The sequence below is a fragment of the Nelumbo lutea genome, chromosome 2, assembly GCF_056320005.1.
Source record: "Nelumbo lutea isolate HS-2025 chromosome 2, American lotus-T2T, whole genome shotgun sequence".
Classification (NCBI taxonomy): domain Eukaryota; kingdom Viridiplantae; phylum Streptophyta; class Magnoliopsida; order Proteales; family Nelumbonaceae; genus Nelumbo; species Nelumbo lutea.
The window spans coordinates 15,299,820-15,319,360 of NC_142685.1; the positions used below are offsets into that span (position 1 = coordinate 15,299,820).

At 38.8% G+C, this 19,541-nt stretch overlaps 1 protein-coding gene across 2 annotated transcripts in view; it reads left to right on the forward strand.

Moving 5' to 3' along the window:
- Positions 1–19,541, forward strand: part of LOC148868779 (Regulator of chromosome condensation (RCC1) family protein) — a 24,057-nt gene continuing 4,516 nt past the window's right edge. Inside the window, exons 1-9 of one of the 2 annotated variants that reach the window (XM_088967289.1) lie at positions 1–430; positions 1,096–1,169; positions 1,269–1,353; positions 1,478–1,609; positions 1,699–1,935; positions 2,087–2,332; positions 2,577–2,620; positions 18,203–18,385; positions 19,407–19,497. In XM_088967289.1, coding sequence (XP_088823415.1) covers positions 220–430; positions 1,096–1,169; positions 1,269–1,353; positions 1,478–1,609; positions 1,699–1,935; positions 2,087–2,332; positions 2,577–2,620; positions 18,203–18,385; positions 19,407–19,497 — 1,303 coding nt within the window. In that variant the 5' untranslated portion in view covers positions 1–219. The remainder of the gene's footprint in view (positions 431–1,095; positions 1,170–1,268; positions 1,354–1,477; positions 1,610–1,698; positions 1,936–2,086; positions 2,333–2,576; positions 2,621–18,202; positions 18,386–19,406; positions 19,498–19,541) is intronic. The other variant, XM_088967290.1, reaches the window with a different exon arrangement.

Consider the following 19,541-nt stretch of genomic DNA (forward strand, 5'->3'; position numbering starts at 1 on the left):
ATATGTGATCTGTGAAGCAAATTAGGGCACTTCACCTCTGGGTCTGGGCACAGAGCGGAGTAAAGACAGCAGACTCCAAACTCTGAAGAGAGAAAACAGGAAAGAGAAAAAAAAATCCAGTAGTCGAAGAAGAAAAGGAAAACAAGGAAAAAAAAAAGAGATAAAGAGTAAAACAGGAATAATAAGAGAGGGATTCTAGGATTATTTTCCGGAACCGCCATGAATGGCGATGGCGGAGGGGATGCAGCAGTTAAAATGGAGGAGTCGAAAGAAGCTATAGTCTTAATGTGGGGTTACCTTCCCGGTGCTTCACCGCAGCGTTCGCCTCTTCTTTCTCCGGTCGTTGTTCGGCTTCCGGCATCAACCGGCACCGCAGATTCATGGAAAGATGTTTGTGGAGGTGGATGTGGTTTTGCTATAGCGATTTCGGGTGTTGTCTTCGATCTCCATTCATTTCCACTATATATATATATATATATATATATATATATATATATATATATATTCGTTTTTTCGACATTGAAATGAAAAAAATGTTGATTTGAGCGAATAAAACCGTCAAGTGATGACGGGGATCGTTTTCTTCGGTTTCAATTGTTTTGAATAAAGAATTCTTGGCGAGGCATTTTGCGGTGTTTCTTTTGATATTTGTTTCATTGCCTTTTCCATTATTTTCTTCCCGTCTAAACTGTCTGTTTGTTTTCAAGACTGACGATGTTTATGCGTGTCTGAAGATTCTACTGAGTTATTCCTCCTTTGGTTGACTGTCTGTGTATGCAACACCCATCAAAAGTTTTCGATTGAGCTGGATAGTTATCACCCAAATTACAGTGAAACTTTCCAGGATACCGGAATTGTCGAAAGTTCCTAGATTAGTCCTTGCTCCACACTTAAATTACTTCTTTGGCTTATGGGTTTCATCTCGATTTGACCATACAATTTACTACATTCTTGATTTAGGTCTTTGGAAGAACTCGGTTTCTTTACTTGCTTTCATATTTTCTAAGGAAGCTTTTCTGTCGGTGTTTTTACCTTTTAGCTCAATGTGTTATTAGCATAAGTTTACACGAGTACTTACATATCTTCTTCAACCAGAATCTGGAAAGCTCATCACATGGGGTTCAGCAGATGATCTCGGTCAAAGTTATTTAACTTCGGGGAAGCACGGGGTTAGTGTATTACTAAGAGATCCTCTCATCAGATGAGTTTCTTTCATATGTTTCTCTTTTATCTGAATATTTGTCTTTTTTCCATTTAATTTCTAAAAGGAAACTCCGGAGCCATTTCCTCTTCCAACTGATGCTTCAATAGTGAAGGCTGCAGCAGGTTGGGCGCATTGTGTTTCTGTTACAGGTGCTAACTGTAGTTCTCTGAAAATTTGTGATACATAAGCATTCCAGTGCACAGGTTATTGTGTAACGCATAATAGGCTTTTTATAGAGTTATGGAATGACTTAATACGTTTCTTGAAATGCAGACAAGGGAGAAGTCTACACATGGGGTTGGAAAGAATGTGTTCCCTCTGGAAAGGTCTTGGGAGATCCAGCTGCTGGTGGAAACCTAGAAAAGGAGGTACTTGAAAGGCAGAGTTCATTGTTGACTGAACAAGGTGATTCTGATTTTGTCTAATCGTCGTGGGTATGGCTGAAGCTTCTCTTGACCATTTTTAGACTAATGTAGTGACAGTAACTCCTACAGTGAGCCCAAAGTCTCAAGTTTCAAGATCAGCTAGTGGATCAGTGTCTGGTTTTGACAGTAGAGGAAGTAGTGAGGAAGGTACAAAGCGAAGGAGAATATCGTCAGCTAAACAAGCAACTGAAAGCTCAACATCTGGCGATGAAACTCTCTCAGCTTTGCCATGTCTGGTGACACTAAGTCCAGGAGTGAGAATAGCAACTGTTGCTGCAGGTGGGCGCCATACCTTGGCGTTGTCAGGTAAACCTATTTTTACCTACAGTCTACTGCCAATGCTGCAGTTGTAACATGCAGATGCCTCGTTGTATTATGATGTCCATTAAAATCTATGAAGCTATGGAAGGGTTACCATTTTAAGCAACTCACCTGATGCATCCAATTTTCCCCAAAGTTTCAGATGTAGGACAGGTGTGGGGTTGGGGCTATGGAGGTGAAGGGCAGCTAGGCCTAGGCTCTCGTATCCGCATGGTGTCTTCTCCTCATCCCGTACCTTGTCTTGAACCTTCTGCATATGGAAAGGATAGGTCTTCAACAGTTCCACGAGGAACCATGAGCTCTGAGGGGCAGCTGTATAAAGTTCCTGGAAGTTACGTGAAGGGAATTGCTTGTGGAGGCCGACACAGTGCAGTAATAACAGGTTTGCATTAGGCCACTGGATTTAGTCATGAAGAAATGTTTCATTTGCTTAGTATATCTTTATCATCATGTGATGGGTCATTGAGTTGTTATAGGGGTCAGAAAAGGATAGCATTTAGCTGAGATAGTATGGGATTTTATTGAGTGGTCAGTTCATTGCACACCTGATTTCTTCCCATCTATTTTGACCTACCGATTATAGGCTGATGACATGTCTTTCCTTCTGTTATTTAATGCATGGGCAGATGCTGGAGCACTACTTACTTTTGGTTGGGGACTTTATGGGCAGGTGAATTTCCTATTCCAGTTAATTTGTTGGTGGTGAATACACTTTCTTGCTTAAGTGTTTATGATGTCCATTATTTTATATTTTTTTTTGGTTTTGTTTACTTTCTTCTTTTATTTTTTCCATATGGGAAAAAGTTATATTGGTATATCCCATGAATAATAAAGTTTTGTTGCTAGGTTTTTCTTATAACCCCCTCAAGTTTATGGTGCTTTATTTCACTGTAATATCAATATTTAGTGATCTGTTACAAGCTGAAGGGGATAGAAGAGCTAGGGGCAGGGAAAAAGGACATGGATTGAAGTAGTGGAAATGATTTAAGGGCCCATAACTTAACAATGGTTATGGCATATGATAGAACAGAATGGTGGGACAGGTTTCATATAGCTCACCTCATATGGTTGGGACGGGGCTTAAATTATGATGATCATCAATGACTTGACAGTTGACAACCAATATTAGTACTTTCTGTCAAGTGCGCTTAAACAAACAACATGACTGATGGTGCAAAGTAATTTCATGGGCCAGTATTCACTTTTCAATTTAGTTTGAGAGAGGATTGGCATCTATTAGTGTGTGCTTGTTCAAATTTGCTTATTAAATGAAGTGGCTGGATTTAATTCCATCTACTGTTGAATTGCAAGTATTACATTAAGGGGTGTTACTTTATTAGACATGGATGGCAGAAAAAGCAACATAAGAAAACCAGGAAGTATAGTAGTTCATTTTGAATTACAAAGTCATTTCTTTCAAGGCATATTATGGTCCTTCATTCTGTGGCCTGTTTACAACCATGGTATATAGCCTATATGCAAAACTTAAGATTTTTATTGTTTTATTTTTTATTTTTTATGCTGGGGTTGTTTTCTTTAAGTAGTAAATACCAATCATGGTCTTACATGTCAACCACTTGTGCTGTTTGAAATTTTCTTTATGGAACCTCGAGAGCCTAAAATCAACTAATACAAAGCTTCCAGTTGGTAGTTGTCGGGATTTTGGTCATTAGGTCTATTTTTACATTAAAAGAAAAAAAAGTTTAACAAGAAAAGAAAAATATATATAATCTGAGAAGTGTGACGAGATAGTATCCCAAACCCACAATTACTCATCTCTATAAAAGAAAACAAAAAGCAACAGAAATCATTACATCTCCTCCAAGGGCGTTTCCATAAAAGACATTTGCAAACTCCGGATGCAGTTTAATCCAGTCAATGATCATATTTTCAATCTTCAAGCACAATCTTTCACCTCTTTTCTGAGACCCTTCAAATATTCTTCTATTTCTTTCCTTCCAAATGCTCCAGCAAATAGGAAATGGAACACAGCTTCACATTATCTTTGCTTTCTTTTCTCATCAAATATTGTCAGAGAGAAAAAATGTCATTGGGGGGATATCTCAGCTGCCAGAAATTCTTCCTAAAAAGGGATAAGAAAATGCCCCATAGGAACTTGGTGAAACAACAAGAGATAAATGATTTCTCTCACCTATGAAACATAAATAGCAAATAAATGTTAATGATCTGGAATCTTCTTTCTTCAGATGATCCAATGTAAGAACACTGTCCTTGTCTACTAGCTATGCCAATGTTTCTCTTAAAGGTAGAACAGGATTGCCCAATACTCTTTTGATGTCAGATCTGTCCACTTTAGTAGCAGATATCCTCAGTTCATTTATAAGGACTAAGAACAAAGATTTGCACATGCATTGGTTTATCCAGCTCATTCAAATAAATCTGAAGCCTTTTAGCTTCATTATGTGAATTAGGCAGCTCAAATAACATGTCAGGCCTTCTGTAAATCAAAATTTCATATGATTACTAGTTCTCTCCTTTTCATCATGTTTTCCACCTTTGTTTGCTATCATAATACTAGCCACTATTTGTTGACTCTCTATGAAAGCACTTTGTTTCATGGACGTTTCTTTTCTTTTTTTGATGAATAATAATAAGTTTATTGATTCAAAAGCAAATTAGAGTGAGTTCATACATCATCCCAGTGAGAGGCACGAGCTGCAGCCCCTCCTTGAAACTTACAAGTAAACTAGGAAAGAAAAACAAGAATCACAACTGAGCCCAAAATAATTCTTCTCTATTTACCCCTTGCTTAGCTAACACATCTGACAAGGTATTTGCTGATCTCCCCACACACTGTACAGTGACCAACATATTCCTTGTCAATTAACTAAATTTCTTCATTTCATTCTTGTATCGCCACATAGCCTCTTCAGAATTTTTCAACCAACCCACCACCACTTTGGAATCCCCCTCGATTATTAGTTGTTGTACCCCCAAATGGTTTGCAAATTGGACCCCTTGTACGACAGCTAAAAGTTCTGCCCTGATGGAATTCCCAATTCCCAAAGGACCTGAGTAGAGCAACAAAATCTCTCCCTTCTCATTTCTCAAAGCACCCCCACTTCGAATAATCCTGGATTATCCATGCTGCTTCCATCAAAGTTCAACTTAATTGAGCCTTCGGGTGGAGGAGACCAGCTTGTAATTGATTTGGCCTTTAAAGATGCACACCTTGCTACTGCTGACCAATTTCTCCAAATGTCATTAAAGGAGAATTGATGAAAGATTTCCAAGGTCTTCAGCCAATGTATTGCCCTGTTTAACACACAGTCTTTCAAATCTTGGTTGTTCCTTTCCTTATCTTGAAAAATTCTGAGATTCCTTTCTTCCCAAAGAGTCCAAGTCAAAGCAGCATGAGCACATCTCCACATAATTCTCCCTATTTTTGTAGGCCAATAAAAGGTAGAATGGTTGAAGAGCATGTGAACTTCTGCTGGTAGACTCCAACTACCAACTACCCCCAAACAACGAAAGTAGCCAAGCCCAAAGGTCTGTAGAAAAGGGACAAGATACAAATAGATGGCAACAATCCTCACCTTGAGCTCTACAGAGGATACACCAATTAGGAGAAATACAGAGAAAAGGTCTTCTCTTTTGTAGGTTGTCTAAAGTGTTTACTTTCCCATGGAAAACTTCCCAACAAAAAGCCATAATTTTTGGGGGGACTGGCTTACACCAAATTTCTTTTGACGGAAAGGGTTGGTGAGTAGAAAGTTGAGAGATGGGCTTGAAAAAAGAAGCACAAGTGAAGGTTCCATTGGGTCTAGGAGTCCAAACCCTCTTATCTGGCTTGGAGGGATCCAAACAAACCTGATTAAGACACCCAAGCAAAAAAGAAAGAGACTCAATTTCAGCATCCCTAAGTCCTCTACGAAAACCAAAATCCCAAGTAGGGTCTAAGGGTGTTCCCAAGGGTGAGACAAATTTTGAGACCACCTCTTTTTTGTACAAAGAAATAGAAAAAAGCGAGGGGGAACAAAACCTTTAACGGTGAGTCTCCTACCCAAATATCCTCCCAAAAAAAGATAGAGTTGCCAGAACAAACTTCATACCTGATAAAATTGAGGGATTGAGGAAGGGTGTTGTGAATAGCCTTCTAAGGTGCCGCTAGGTTAGCTTGCCTTGATACAGCAGCATCCCATCCATTCTCTGACCTCCCATGAATGCTTCCCACCACCTCATGCCACAATCTCTCTCTTTCCAAAGGCCATCTCCACAACCATTTCCCTAACAGAGCTTGATTCTTTCTAGTTACCCTCCCAATTCCCAAACCCCCCTCTTCTTTACTTCTGCACACAATTTCCCAATTAACCAAGTGATCCGTTTTCTCTTGTCCCGACTCCCATAAGAAGTCTCTCATCAACTTCTCCAGCTTCCTAGCTTCCCTAACTGGTATCCTAAAGACAGACAAATAATAGGTAGGTAAGTTAGCCAAGATAGCTCTTATTAGGATAATTCTTCCTCCTAAAGAGATATAGTTCCTCTTTCATGAGACTAATCTCTTCTCAAATTTTTCTAACACTGGGGTCCAAAATCTACTCTCCCTAGGATTTGCCCCTAAAGGAAGCCCTAAATATGACATAGGCCAAGCAGAGGTGGAACACTCAAGACACTCCGCAATAGCCTCGACCTCCCCTACCTCCAAATTTATACCTGCTACGCAACTCTTTTCCAGATGTATTCTCAATTAGAGACACTTTCAAATCCTTTTATTAGCTCCTTTAGGTTTGCTACCTTTTCACTAAGACCTCCTTCACAAAAAATCATTAGGTCGTCTGCAAACTGAAGGTGGGTGACGGGGACTTGGTGTCTCCCTATTCTCCAACCCCTAATAGCATCTTCGCTGTCAGCCTTAGTAATGATCCTACTTATCACATCAGCTACTAAGGTAAAAAGGAATGGTGAAAGTGGATCCCCTTGCCTGACACCCCTGCAAGCCGGAAAAAAATCCCTTACAGTACCATTTACCAGAATAGAGTAGTGACAAGTACTGATACACCCAAAGATCCAACTACACCACTTGTCCCCAAATCCACCATTTCGCATAACCTCTAATAGAAACTCCCAGTCCACCAAATCATAGGCCTTTTCAAGATCCAATTTTGCAAATAAATCCTTTCCTACTAGACCTTTTCATTTCCTCCACACACTTCGCAATTAAGATATGATCTGTTATTTGTCGCCCTTGAATGAAAGCTCCCTGAGTTTCACTAATGATGGTAGGGAGGAAGATTTTGATCCTCAATGAGAGCACTTTAGCTAGAATTTTATAGATGCTTGTCACTAGACTAATAGGCTTATAATCTTTTGGGTGGTTGGCATCAATCTTCTTAGGTATCAAGGCAAAAAAAGTGGCATTAATTCCAGGGCTTATAGTATGATTGTCTGCAAATTCCTTAAAGACTTCAGCTAGATCCTCTTTCAACACCTCCCAACAGTCTTGATAAAAACCCATTGTAAAGCCATTTGGATCCGGAGCCTTGGATCTATCCATTAGAAAGACAACTTTCTTAATCTCTTCTTCCTCGAAATCCCTTTCTAGCCACCTTGCTACTCCATCACTTCTTGGCCAATCCACCCTTTCCATGACTGTTCTCTCACTCAAAGGCCTTCTATAAATCGATTTGAAGTGGTCCACAAATTTTCTGGCTATGTCATCCTGGTTGGTAATCACCTCCTCTCCTATCTCTAGCTTGGTCACAAAATTCTTTCTTCGTCTTCCATTTGCCAAATCATGGAAGAATCTAGTGTTCCCATCGCCCTCCTTAATCCACTTGTGTCTAGATTTTTGTCTTCAACTGATTTTTCCCTCAATAACACTTCTTCCAACTCCTTTTTTAATTGTCTCCTTAACACTTTGTCCTCCTCGGTCAGCCCATTGTGAGATTCCTTTACATCCAAATTCTATATTCGAGAGATTAGGCCCAATTTTTGCTCCTCAATTCTACGAAACTGATCTCTATTCCACTCTTTTATTTTGGCTCTCAACCTTTTTAATTTCTTGTGGAACTTGATCCCCTTCCATCTTACCCCCTCTCCTCCTCACCCCACCACTCCACTTTTTTCACAAAATCTGGATGGGTAAGCCGCATATTTTCGAATCTAAAAGGTTTGGGTCCTATAGGAAAAGACTCAGTTCCTATTTGGATAGGACAGTGATTAGAGGTGACCCTGGGTAATGCCTTAGCAACCAAGTTTTCCAAACTATTCTCCCAGGAAAGGTTAAAAAGGAATCTATCCAACTTTGAGCACAAAGGGGTTTCCTGAAGGTTGGACCAAGTGTAACTGGCTTGCAGTAGAGGTATTTCCTTCAGTTCACAATCTTCAATAAAACCATTAAATTTCCTCATGCTTGTAGAGATTACCTGTTGGGGATTAATGGTTTCATCAGAGAATCTAATGACGTTAAAATCCCCGCCTAGGCACTAGGGACCATCCCATAGCCCCTTAATTACATATAGTTCCTCACACATCTCATTCCTCTCTCTATAGGAATTAGGGCCATAATCATTGGTTAAGACCCATACACACCCATTTTCTACATTCTTGCACTTAATGGAAACTGAGAATTTGCCTATCAATTCTTCCACTACTTCCACCACATCCTCCCTCCATAGTGTTACAATCCCCCTTGAGGCTCCCCAAGAAGGAGACGAGCTCCAACCTAAACCTCTAGACCTCCAAAAACTCCTCACCCATCTCCCATCTAATTCCATCAGTTTGGATTCTTGTAACAACACAATATCAGGTTTTTCCCTTCGGAGTAGGTCTTTGATCGCTCTTCTCTTCCTTGCACTCCCTAACCCTCTTACATTTCAGCTAATAATTTTCATCGATACAAAATAGCAAAGGAACCCAATAAGCGGCCATATTCTCCTCATTTTAGGCCCATCCTCTTATCCCCTCTACCACTGAATTCTAAATCCCCCTCAATGTCTGAGATTAGCCTTTCCACTTCAGATCTTTTTTTCTTATTTGTTCCTCTTTCCCCTCCCCTTCCCAATTTCTCCATCCTTTCCAGCCAATGTTTGAGAAAGAATTTTACCCTTCTCACACTTATTTTTGCTACAACATCTTTCTACGAGTCCTTCCTTTTTATTTTGTTCCTCCATCATTGTACAGATCAACTCCCAAATTCTATCCGCCTCCCCCTTACTACTTCCTTCCAACACCCTCTCTCCTCCTTCCACTATCACCCTCTCTCTTGCATCAGAAACTCCTGGATGAGAAGTTGGGATATCTGTTACAGGCATAGCAAACAAGTCAGTACCTAAAACAGAATTGACACCCGTACCTGATAGAACGGGGGTAGGACTAGAGTCACTGAAAATGACTTGCTGACAGGCGGCACATGGTTTTAAGGCTTTTCCCCTTTTTGGACAAGGTTGGGAAGTAGACATGGTGAAAGAATCACTTCCTGACGACCTACCCACTTGGAAAACCTTTCTCTGTGTTTCCGACACTGGAATACCTGCATCCATCCTCACGGCCGATTCTTGTCCCTCTCCACCAACATCCTGTAATTCATTTGACTCAGGGTCAGCTCCCTCGATGAAGGGAGGAGGAGTTTTCACAGCTTTAGAATCAATTTCTTCACCAATCCTAGTCTTCCCGCCATCTTTCTCTTCAGTTTCTTTCTCTAAGAACAACTTTGTATGCAAACTTTTTGTTTCAAGAAGATCATTGCTGCTTTTCGGAGACAAGCTTCCCAGACGTAGCATTTCGTCTCTATCAGAATCGTCATTGCTGTTTTGTTCACTCAACCAATCTTAAAGCCTTGTTTTGTTCTCATCACTAGGCTTCATGTATCTTGGGTTGCGCCTATTTGGTGGGAGACGGTTCGCCAGGTTGGATGGGACCCACTGTAGAGAGCCTCGAGACTGCGAGTCTTGAGACTTTTTTGTGCCTGAACTGTTCGGTCGAGAGGAAGGGTTCGGGGTTGAAGAAGATAGACGCTTTATCTCGTCTATCAGCTCATCCCTCCTCCCAGTCATGTGCTTACTTAACATGTCCCTCGGCCCATCTGTCTTATAATGGGCCTTGGGCTCAAGACTATAGGAGCCCGACTTTAAGTCCTTTACTTGAAAGGCCTTCTCCGACCCACCATAATAGGGATCCACTCGATTGGGCCCTTCTTTTCGTCCCACGTGACCACTTAAAGAGTCACGCCCCCCTGTTTTAATGGTCGAACCAGCAACCTTCCCTGTCTGAGATTGCTGGTTCAGCCTTCTCCCTTTTGACAGTAGAAGCTTTTTGTCTTTTTCCCCTGACACCAACTGCGCAAAGGATCTGCCATTTGTCATACCCTCTTCTTGCTTTCTCCAGGTTTGACCTTCCAACTGCCCCAAAGCTTTTTGGCTTCCCAGAATATGTTGGCCCTTTTTAGTGAAACATCCCTTCCCATTTGAGTTACCCAATCTCACAAGTCCACGTAGTGCTTCTTCTTCCTCCTCCCCTCCTACCAACCGAGCCTCCTTCCACATCCCTGCTTCAATGGAGGAAGCTAACCACACAGAGACAAAGCTCCCCTCTGTTCGTACCTCTACCTTTCGTGGAATTTCTTCTGGCTTCACACCACTTAGCAGGATTGCTACTGAATAGAGATCGCCCCAGAAAGCACCTTTCAAGATTCCTGCACACAACACAGCTATAGACTCTGCTATTTGTTTCCACAGATGGAATGGCAAGCCTATTACACCACACCATCTTCAACAAAAAAATCCTTGGAGTTGGATGTTGAATTCCATTTGAAGACTGTGAATGATCCGAACTCAGCCTGAACATTGATGGCTAATATTTCCAAATCATTCTTTAATGGATCTAGGATGGCTTTACAGTTATCGAAGGGGGTTACTATGAAAACACTCTTCATCTTCAACCTGGTTGCCAGTAAGTCCGCTACCCTCCTCTAATCATTAACCTTTTCCTTGGCTTGTATCACAAACTTACTATCCCACTCCTCTATCTCTAGACCTCCCACCATTCTGCAATGGCCTTTTGTTTTTGCCATGACCACTGGCCCTTGTTGTACCCTGCTGTTACTGAGATAAGCCTTCTCCTCCCTTATGGAGGCTTTTTTCTCATTTGCTACTCTTTGAGCTAAGAACTCTTTGAGCAACCAGTCTACTTCCCCCCAGCCTTGGTTCTGTTTTCCTGCTGGTAGACACACCAGTTGCCTCTGTCCCTTCCCAAACAATTCAGTCAAAGCTATGAAGAACCCCTTTCTATTCCTCTTACATTCAACAACATATCTTCTCCCTTCTAGTGTACTAAGATCCTGCCAGTTTATCTGCTTACCTTTTGAACAGGCTCCAGCTATAAACTTTCTTAGTCACTCGATCACTTCTAATCCTTCCAGCAATATTGTACCCTTTTTCGCTTCCCTTACCTTCAGGCTTACCTTCCCCTTGATTCTCATCTCTTCGAACAGGAGATTTTTTGCTTCTATCTTCAAGGATCTCCTCCACTGACCTGCCTGCACGAACTCCATCCCCTCCATTTTCCCTCCCATCTTGAAAAACAGACTGTATATATTCCTTATTCTCCCATTAGCGGAAGGCAGTTGTAAAATGGACTGCAGTGGAGGCTGGTAAAAATAAAGCTCAACTTTGAGAGCAGCTGTCCTGAAAATCCAGGTCAGCCAGGTGTAAGTGGAATTTTTAGGGATCACAAGTTTTCAAGGACAGCAGGGGAAAATAACTCATGGACGTTCCTTTTCTGAACCTTAGAATATTTGGGTGTGTTTGGTCTCCTTCAGCGTGCATATGACACCTCTTTGGACACATCTGTTGACATGTCTCCAAGGAGCTGGAACCTTGGGATTCAAGTATCCAGGTAACATCTACCATAAGTTTACCAATTGGGTACATGTTATACATTGGACATTGCATAGATCTAAGCAACCAATTTCTGATTGCATTACTTCTAAATAATATCAATTGACAATTTTTGTTGGGAGCATGTTCAATTAAGTGGGTATTGCCTGATATGTGATAAAAATGTGGATCAAAATAAAAAGGTGGAAAATCATAAAATACATATCCCACAAACATATGAATGTTACTTATGCTGACTTAAAGATAGTCTGTATTTTGAGGAGGTTGAGATTGGAAGGCTGGGTGTTGATTTGGATTGAAGGAGTAATCTGGAAGATAATGAGGAGGATCAGTGTAATAGGTTAATCAGCAAGAAACTGTGTAATTTCAGATCTCACAATATAATTCATGTGACAAAGATATTTTCAAGACTAAAACTAGGCTTGGCAGGGGCAGGACCTACAAAATAATAGAAATGGGTATATCGAAGGAAGAGAATGAGAGGTAATGGGACACCTGCAACTGGTCAGATGGGGGTGGCATTGTAAGTTTAGTCACAGTCTCCCCCTACTTTGAAAAAACAACAGGAAAACGAGGTGAGCAGTGTTGATTCTGAATCTAGTGGAATCAAGTGGCCACAGGATACTGACGTTGATGGAGAAGACTCAAGTGATATGGCTATCCAGAAATTAGTTGATGGAGAGGTGATGGTTGGGAAAAACTTGGGTCTGTACTTTTGGGGTGGCGAGGAATTTGCCAGGAGGGCCTTTGAGAAATTTGAAAGAACAAAGAAGGAAGAGAAAGAGAAAAACAAAGCTTTTACTCAGGGGAACAAGGATTGGGATGAAGATTACTCAATCCAAGTGGATGAGCTTATAGATGAAGACTGATGTGAGCTTCAGAAAGGCTCGCAGCTTTGGTTTTGTGGCAGGCTGGTGATCATAGTTTTGTTGGGACTTGGGTCTGTTCTGTTCTTTCTCTAGGTTTTGATTGGGTTTTTCTTGGGTGTAAGCAGTGGTTTCTTAGGCCTTTGGGGGTTTATTGGGGCTGCTAACATACTTGTGGTGGTACCTTATCACTGTATGCTGTACTTCTTTTTTATTTTAATGAAAATTTCTCTTTATTCTTCAGAAAGCTAACATAAAAAATTTAGGGTAAAATGAAAAGTTTGGGTATACTAGGGTAGTAGTAGGCTGTGTTGCACAGACTCTTCTAAGCAGGTAAAGCATCAATACTGGGCATGCCTTAGATTCTAGCACTCCATGAATTATTGAGTGACACTTATTGCAGCTGTTTTTTCTTGTTTCTTTAGCTGTCCAATATTAATGAACCTCTAGTCATTGTAACTTGGGTTTTCCTATAAATAATTCTCAGGGAGGAAATATAGGCGTTGATTTTATATAAATCTTTGCTACTTTCTATTTTTTTGAAGATAAATAAAAAATAAACTTTATAAGTGAAAAAAGGAAAGGGAGTGTACAGTAGGGTGATAAGAAATCACCTAGGAAAAACAGACCCAGAATACGACAGACCCACCCTAATAAATAGCCCTTAAACAACCCTACAGAGTAAGATACAACAAACACGTTAAAAAAACCCAGATCCAACTAGAAGTATCACAACAAATATCAGAGAAGTCCTTTCTACCAACCCCTAGAACAACTAAAACAAACAATAGACTGTATATCCAAGACTCTCCAAATCCTGCCAAAAAACACATAAGAAAAACCCTGAACCCAGGTAACCAGCTGATGAAATGCTCAACTCAAGCAACTCAAGCTTTATCCATTTTCTCATCGTGTCCGCTATCTAATATAGAAATCTCTTGTCTCATCTGAGTTACTTTCTTTATCTCTTTCTCCCTTTCTATTTTAATCCCATTCCAAATACTCCCAGCTTCAACCTGGCAAAAACATTTGAAACTTGCCTTTTTTGATTTTCTGTCTTTTAAATCCTCTTACTTCATTACGGCATTTATCCACCCTCGTAGAGACCTCCCTTTGAGCATTAATTCTTTCTAACTCAAATGCTGCCTTCTTCTCAAACAATTGATCAGCACTCAGTTCATCTCTAAATTCCCCTCCGCTATGTCTCCAACTATCTTTAGAGACCTTCCTTTCTATATCCGCAGTTTTCTCAACTTCGTGAGTCTCTTCTATGACTACTTCTTCCTCCTCTGTATCTGTTGCTCCACTCTCTTCCCCTGATCCCACATCCTCTTGCAAAGGTCTGGTTCTGTATTTTTGTTTCCTTATGTAGAGTTGTTGACTCTTGACAGACACTCTTTTTCTCAGCCTCTTCAACAAGTGTCTCTACTTCTTCCGTAAAGACCTGAAGACCAACACCTTCCATCCCAAGCCCTGTTTGAACTTTGTCATCTCTCTCCCTTCTCCATGTTCGTTCTCCCCCAAGTTGTTCTCCCTTCTGCGGTTCTGCCCTCTTTCTTTCTTTTCTTTTCTTTTTCTTTTTTTTTCAGTTTCTGACTCTTCCAGTCATCTTCTTTTGTGAATTCTTCTCCTGGTTGAATCCACTCCAAGACCTTGGATCCCAATCTTCCAACACATAATTCCCCTTCTGAAACCTCCCTAGCTTCTGGTTCATCTCACCAGAGGGAGCCAAATTTCGTATGCGTAAAGAGTTGGAGCAGTCACTGAAACTCTCATTGTTACAGAGAGGCTTCTCAGATTCATAAAACATATCTGTTCCTATGTTCCATATCTCTCAAAGTTCACGTTTTTCCAGCTCACCAAGTTCAGAGTCTCTAGCACATGTTGGATGTTGACATAGGGCCATCAGTGGAACCAGATGGTCCAAGACCTTATCCAGTAATTTTGATTCAGATGATCCATTTACTTAATTGATTGAATTCAGTGAATTCAGATTTCAAAAGCCAGATCTGTTTAATAATCAAATGAAACATTGATCTAATCCTATTTGATCCGACTAAGATCTGAATCCAATTAAATTTTCAATAACATGTATACAAGCATACATGGACAATATATATTTAATAAATTCTTTATTTTAAATCTATGTAAATTTATTTCAGGGAAATTCTAAAAACCTCTATTGGGTTTTCTGACAATCCTATAAATCATTCCTGTGTTGTGACCCTAACAAAAGCCTACCCTCTAGTTCTGACATAGCCAACAAAGGCTAGAATCTTCTACCTTTTCCCTTTTATGCTATTACACTTTACAGTTGAGCCCAAAACAGTTGATCCAGAACCACCCCTTGTTTAGCGAAAGCATCAGTCAAACTATTTTCTAGGATTTGTACCAACTGAACTGTAATATCTATCTTCCTAGTTAGCCATCTAATTTTTTCAAGCTCTTGTCTGTATCACCACAAGACCCAGTCAGAATGCTTCAGCTGACGAATTACCACTTGTGAATCTCCTTCTAGCATTAACTTATCCAAGTCATTGTTGTCAAAATCTTATGATTTATGATACAATTCACAATTTGAATCATGAATCTCAATGGTTTCAATTTGTGTTTTGTGTCTGAATCCCTTTCTGCAAAAATCTCATGATTTTTGTTTAAATCCTACGATTTAATTCATAAATCTTATGATTTATATGATTCCTGCAATTCAAATCACTTCAGTTAAGAATTAGTTCTCTACTTTGTCATTTTGTTTTATTTATATTTAGTATTGCCACTGGTGACTCGTTGCAAAGGCCTTATCAAACTTGATTATGTTATCTTAGACTTCTATTGTATAAGTGGTAAATTCTATTATTTTATGTGCATTTATGGTAGATATGGATTGAAAATAGGGTAGAATCATTTTTCTCTATATATATAATTATATTTTTTTTTATGAATCTATATATAATTATGTTTTACTTTCGCATATCTATATTTAATTTTTTGACAAGTATTAAAAAAAAATCTTTTGATTTCTGGTGCTATTCACAATTCGATTCAATTCAACTTTTTTCTATGATTTACAATATGATTACAATTTTCAGAACATCCCAAGCTCATTTCTTTTGCCAATTTCGAAGAGAAAGGTTTTCATCCTGAACTTTTAGACAAATTACCCTAACTTCTCAAAAATATTCCCAATTGAATCAGCATTGACCAAATTGTAGCTGATGAAAAGAACTACCAATAACTGCATGTTGGAACAGAATATTATTTTTATTGAATTTTTGAATGAGATTGAATGGAACTACCAACTATTTCTTGTGCTGGTAGACAATTCTATATCTCACTTGTTTTTGATAATTAAGCATTAATTTAATCAATTTTAAAGCACTAACATGTAGGAGGAAGAGGAGAAAAACAGAAGGCACTATCTGTTACAAACTTAATAGCAACTTTGACATTTGGATATGCCTAAAACCGGCCAGAGGAAGGTTTAATTGTAAGCTTTACAGTTTGAAATTACTCAATTATTTCTCTAGACCCTAGCCCATTCCTATGGGCTCCTGTACAGCCACCAGGATCTTAGAGATATTAAGAATCTTCTGTTTTTTCTGGACATTGGTTTGCAATTGTAGCAATAGTAAGTAGTCCCTCATTTGGCCAGTTAGAGTCCACAGGATTTGTTTTCATATCTTTCATACACAATATTGAGGCCTTCCAAAGTTTTTCCCTTTGTCTTCTGATTTTATTGCCTTAATTTGTTCCATTTTTGTCTTACCAATGCCAAGAGAAGACTCTCTTACATGTATGATTTTTTATACATGTAGCTTGCTTATACGCACGAAGAAGGCTATGCATCTTATTAATCTTTTTTTATCAGCAATGTAGAAATGATTTCATCAGTAATAGAAAAAATAATTATAATAAGAGGTTGTGGACAAAGAAACAAACACAGCTTCAGAACAGATGACCTAACCCAAGAATTACAATTGAGCCCAATACAAGGAAATTCTTTGTACCTCTTGCTTAGCTAAACCATCTGCCAGGCTGTTGGCAGTTCTTCTAACCAATTTAACTTGGATTGTCATGTCTTTTGGTAGCCATTTAAATCGCCATGTATCTTATTAATCTTGTTTCCATGTCTTTCTATTTTGATGTATAATATGCTTTCATATGGAAATTTTGTCATTTAAACTGAACAACCATTATTTACCAAAGAAAAAAAAAAGAACAGCCATCATCACAGTGAGTAAACTCTGCAGATAAAGATTTAGCTTTAAATAGCAACATGTTATAAAGCGTGACCATATTTTCTTCTTTTAAGTAAATAAAATGAAGCATAATGTCATCGGGTTATCATTAATGTGTTCATGAAATTCATATTTTGTACTCAAAACATAAAAGTATCTTCCATTATAAATAAAAACAGGTAAAAGGAAAATCTATACAGAAGTTATGTTCTAATAAAGTTTTAATCAATTATTGAAAATTGGTAATTGGAGATTGTTTTTTATTTTGGAATATTACAGTTAATTGAATTACTATTATCAAAAGCATAACACCACTACAAGACAAATTCTGATCCTACTATCGTGAATAGAATTAGAGATGTATTCTCACCAATGTTTTTACATGTGGTAGTGTAATTACCAAACCACCACTATGCCAAAAGATAAAAAGACCTACCAACTGGGTTATTGCAGCATTTTTCTAATTATGAAGGTGGTTTTGCCTTGTAAATTAGATCCTTCTCCTTTCTTTCTTAGTACAGTTGTATTGAATTCTAAAAAAAATAAATAAAGATTTGCAAAATGCATCTGTCATGGTTTAGTGTGGTACAGTAAAGGTAGTTCATTTACCTAATACTAATATATTAGTTGTCAATATGCCTTCCTGACTTCTATATTTGGATAATCTGATATGGTGTTCTCATGAAACCGGATTTCATTTTAGCAAATGAATTATCGATTATCCTAGCTGATCCAGGCAACTGGTCAATTCTTACACCTTTGTCCCCTTATTTTTCCTCAGAGGGTTCAACTTATTGAAATTCGAAGTTCTAATAATAAATTACTTAGGATGCTGATCATATATATAATAAATTACGTCTGAAAGATTTTTCATGTACAGGCATGGTTTCTGTTTATCCAGACTATCCACTTTCTCTAAAATTCTGTTCAATTTCCTTTTGCAATTATACTGCATGGGTTTTTCTTGAGCTTTTTTTTTTTTTCAAAGTATTAACTGTTCTTCTGCACACAAAAAATGTAGATAGTATAGAAAGAGGTTGGAAACAACTACAGTTAGATATTAAAGAAGAGAGTTAACAGAGGTATAATTGTTGTAGGCAGCACCTTTCAAAGCTTTTAGGTTGTCACATAAAGGCCATTGCCCAATATTGGTCTGCGCTATCTGGGCTCCTGGGAGGGTAGACTGGATACCAAGCAATGTCCCCTAGCTTTTGGCTTGTTACTTGCTTTGTTAAATCTTTTCAGTGAGACATAAGTTAGATGTTTTCTCTTATTTTTCTTCTTAATACAGTGTGGGCAGGGAAGTACAGATGATGAATTGAGCCCAGCTTGTGTGTCATCTCTTCTGGGCATCCAGATTGAGAGAGTTTCTGCTGGATTGTGGCACACAGTTTGCATTTCCATTGGAGGTGATGTATATGCATTTGGAGGGAACCAGTTTGGACAGTTAGGAACAGGTGCTGATCAAGCTGAGGTACATTCTTGGATCTATCTCTGAATAGTGACTTGCTTTATCTTGAATCCAACGAAAGCAACAGAAACAGTCACAAGATATCTATGGTTTCCATTAGATAGCTGTAAGATGGTCTACCCTTGGTCTAATATTGTACAACTATGTAGAGGAAACTAAAATAATGGTGCCATTTATTCGCAATTTCGCATTCAGTAGTTCCTTTATGAGTATAACCCGCTCACATACACAAAACACATTTTACATATAAAGTAACCAATTACTGGGTGGTTGAAGTTATTCTTCTGGGTTAATCTCCAGAATAATCATCAAGGAGGGTATGGTAAATTAGATACTTATGGTTGAAAGCCAAAAATGAAAAAAAAAGGAAAAAGAAAAAGAAAAAAAATTCCTGTCAGCACATATCCATATGCATACGAGGACCTGTGTGGGCTTCTGTTTTTTCAGCTGCGGTGTCCAGTTTTTAGACCTTTCTTGAAGATTATTTGATGTCTAGCCTGGAAGGGTAACTTTTAACCAGCAATTAATTGGTTGGTTGTCCCTTTTGGGGTAGTAAAAAATGAGAGGAAAGAAAGAGGAAAAGTCCAAGTTGAAGATGCATCTTCTTTTTCTAATTGAAGATGTCTCTAAGGGTTTTCACTGATTGTACAACTCCAATGGGAAAGACTGTATACCATTCATCTACCATTGGCATGGTGGTACGGGAACTTCCTTGTCCTAGTCTAAATATTATAATGAACATGTATCCGTTTGAGTCTAATTGGGTGTTCTAAATGTATGGTGTATCAAGTTATATTTATTGTCTATGATTAGGTTGTGCTGTCTGGTGTATCAAATAAGACTTAAGGGTTGGGATCTTTTGGTAGCAGCTATCTCCTTGTATGTTTGCTATATGTGTTACTGTTTTAATTTGAATTGACTTTGCAGTTTAAGCCAAAGTTATCACTGACCTTCTTTAAGAAGACTCTTTTTTCAATGGAAGCTTTTCATATGAAAGTTGGCATTTCCTGGATTTCTGTTTCAGGTTCTTCCTAAGCTCTTGGATGCCCCAAATTTGGAGAACAGGAATGCAAAAATTGTTTCTTGTGGAGCTCGACACAGCGCTGTGATCACAGGTATGCTATTTATATGCAGACTATTTTCTTGATGTAGTCTCAAT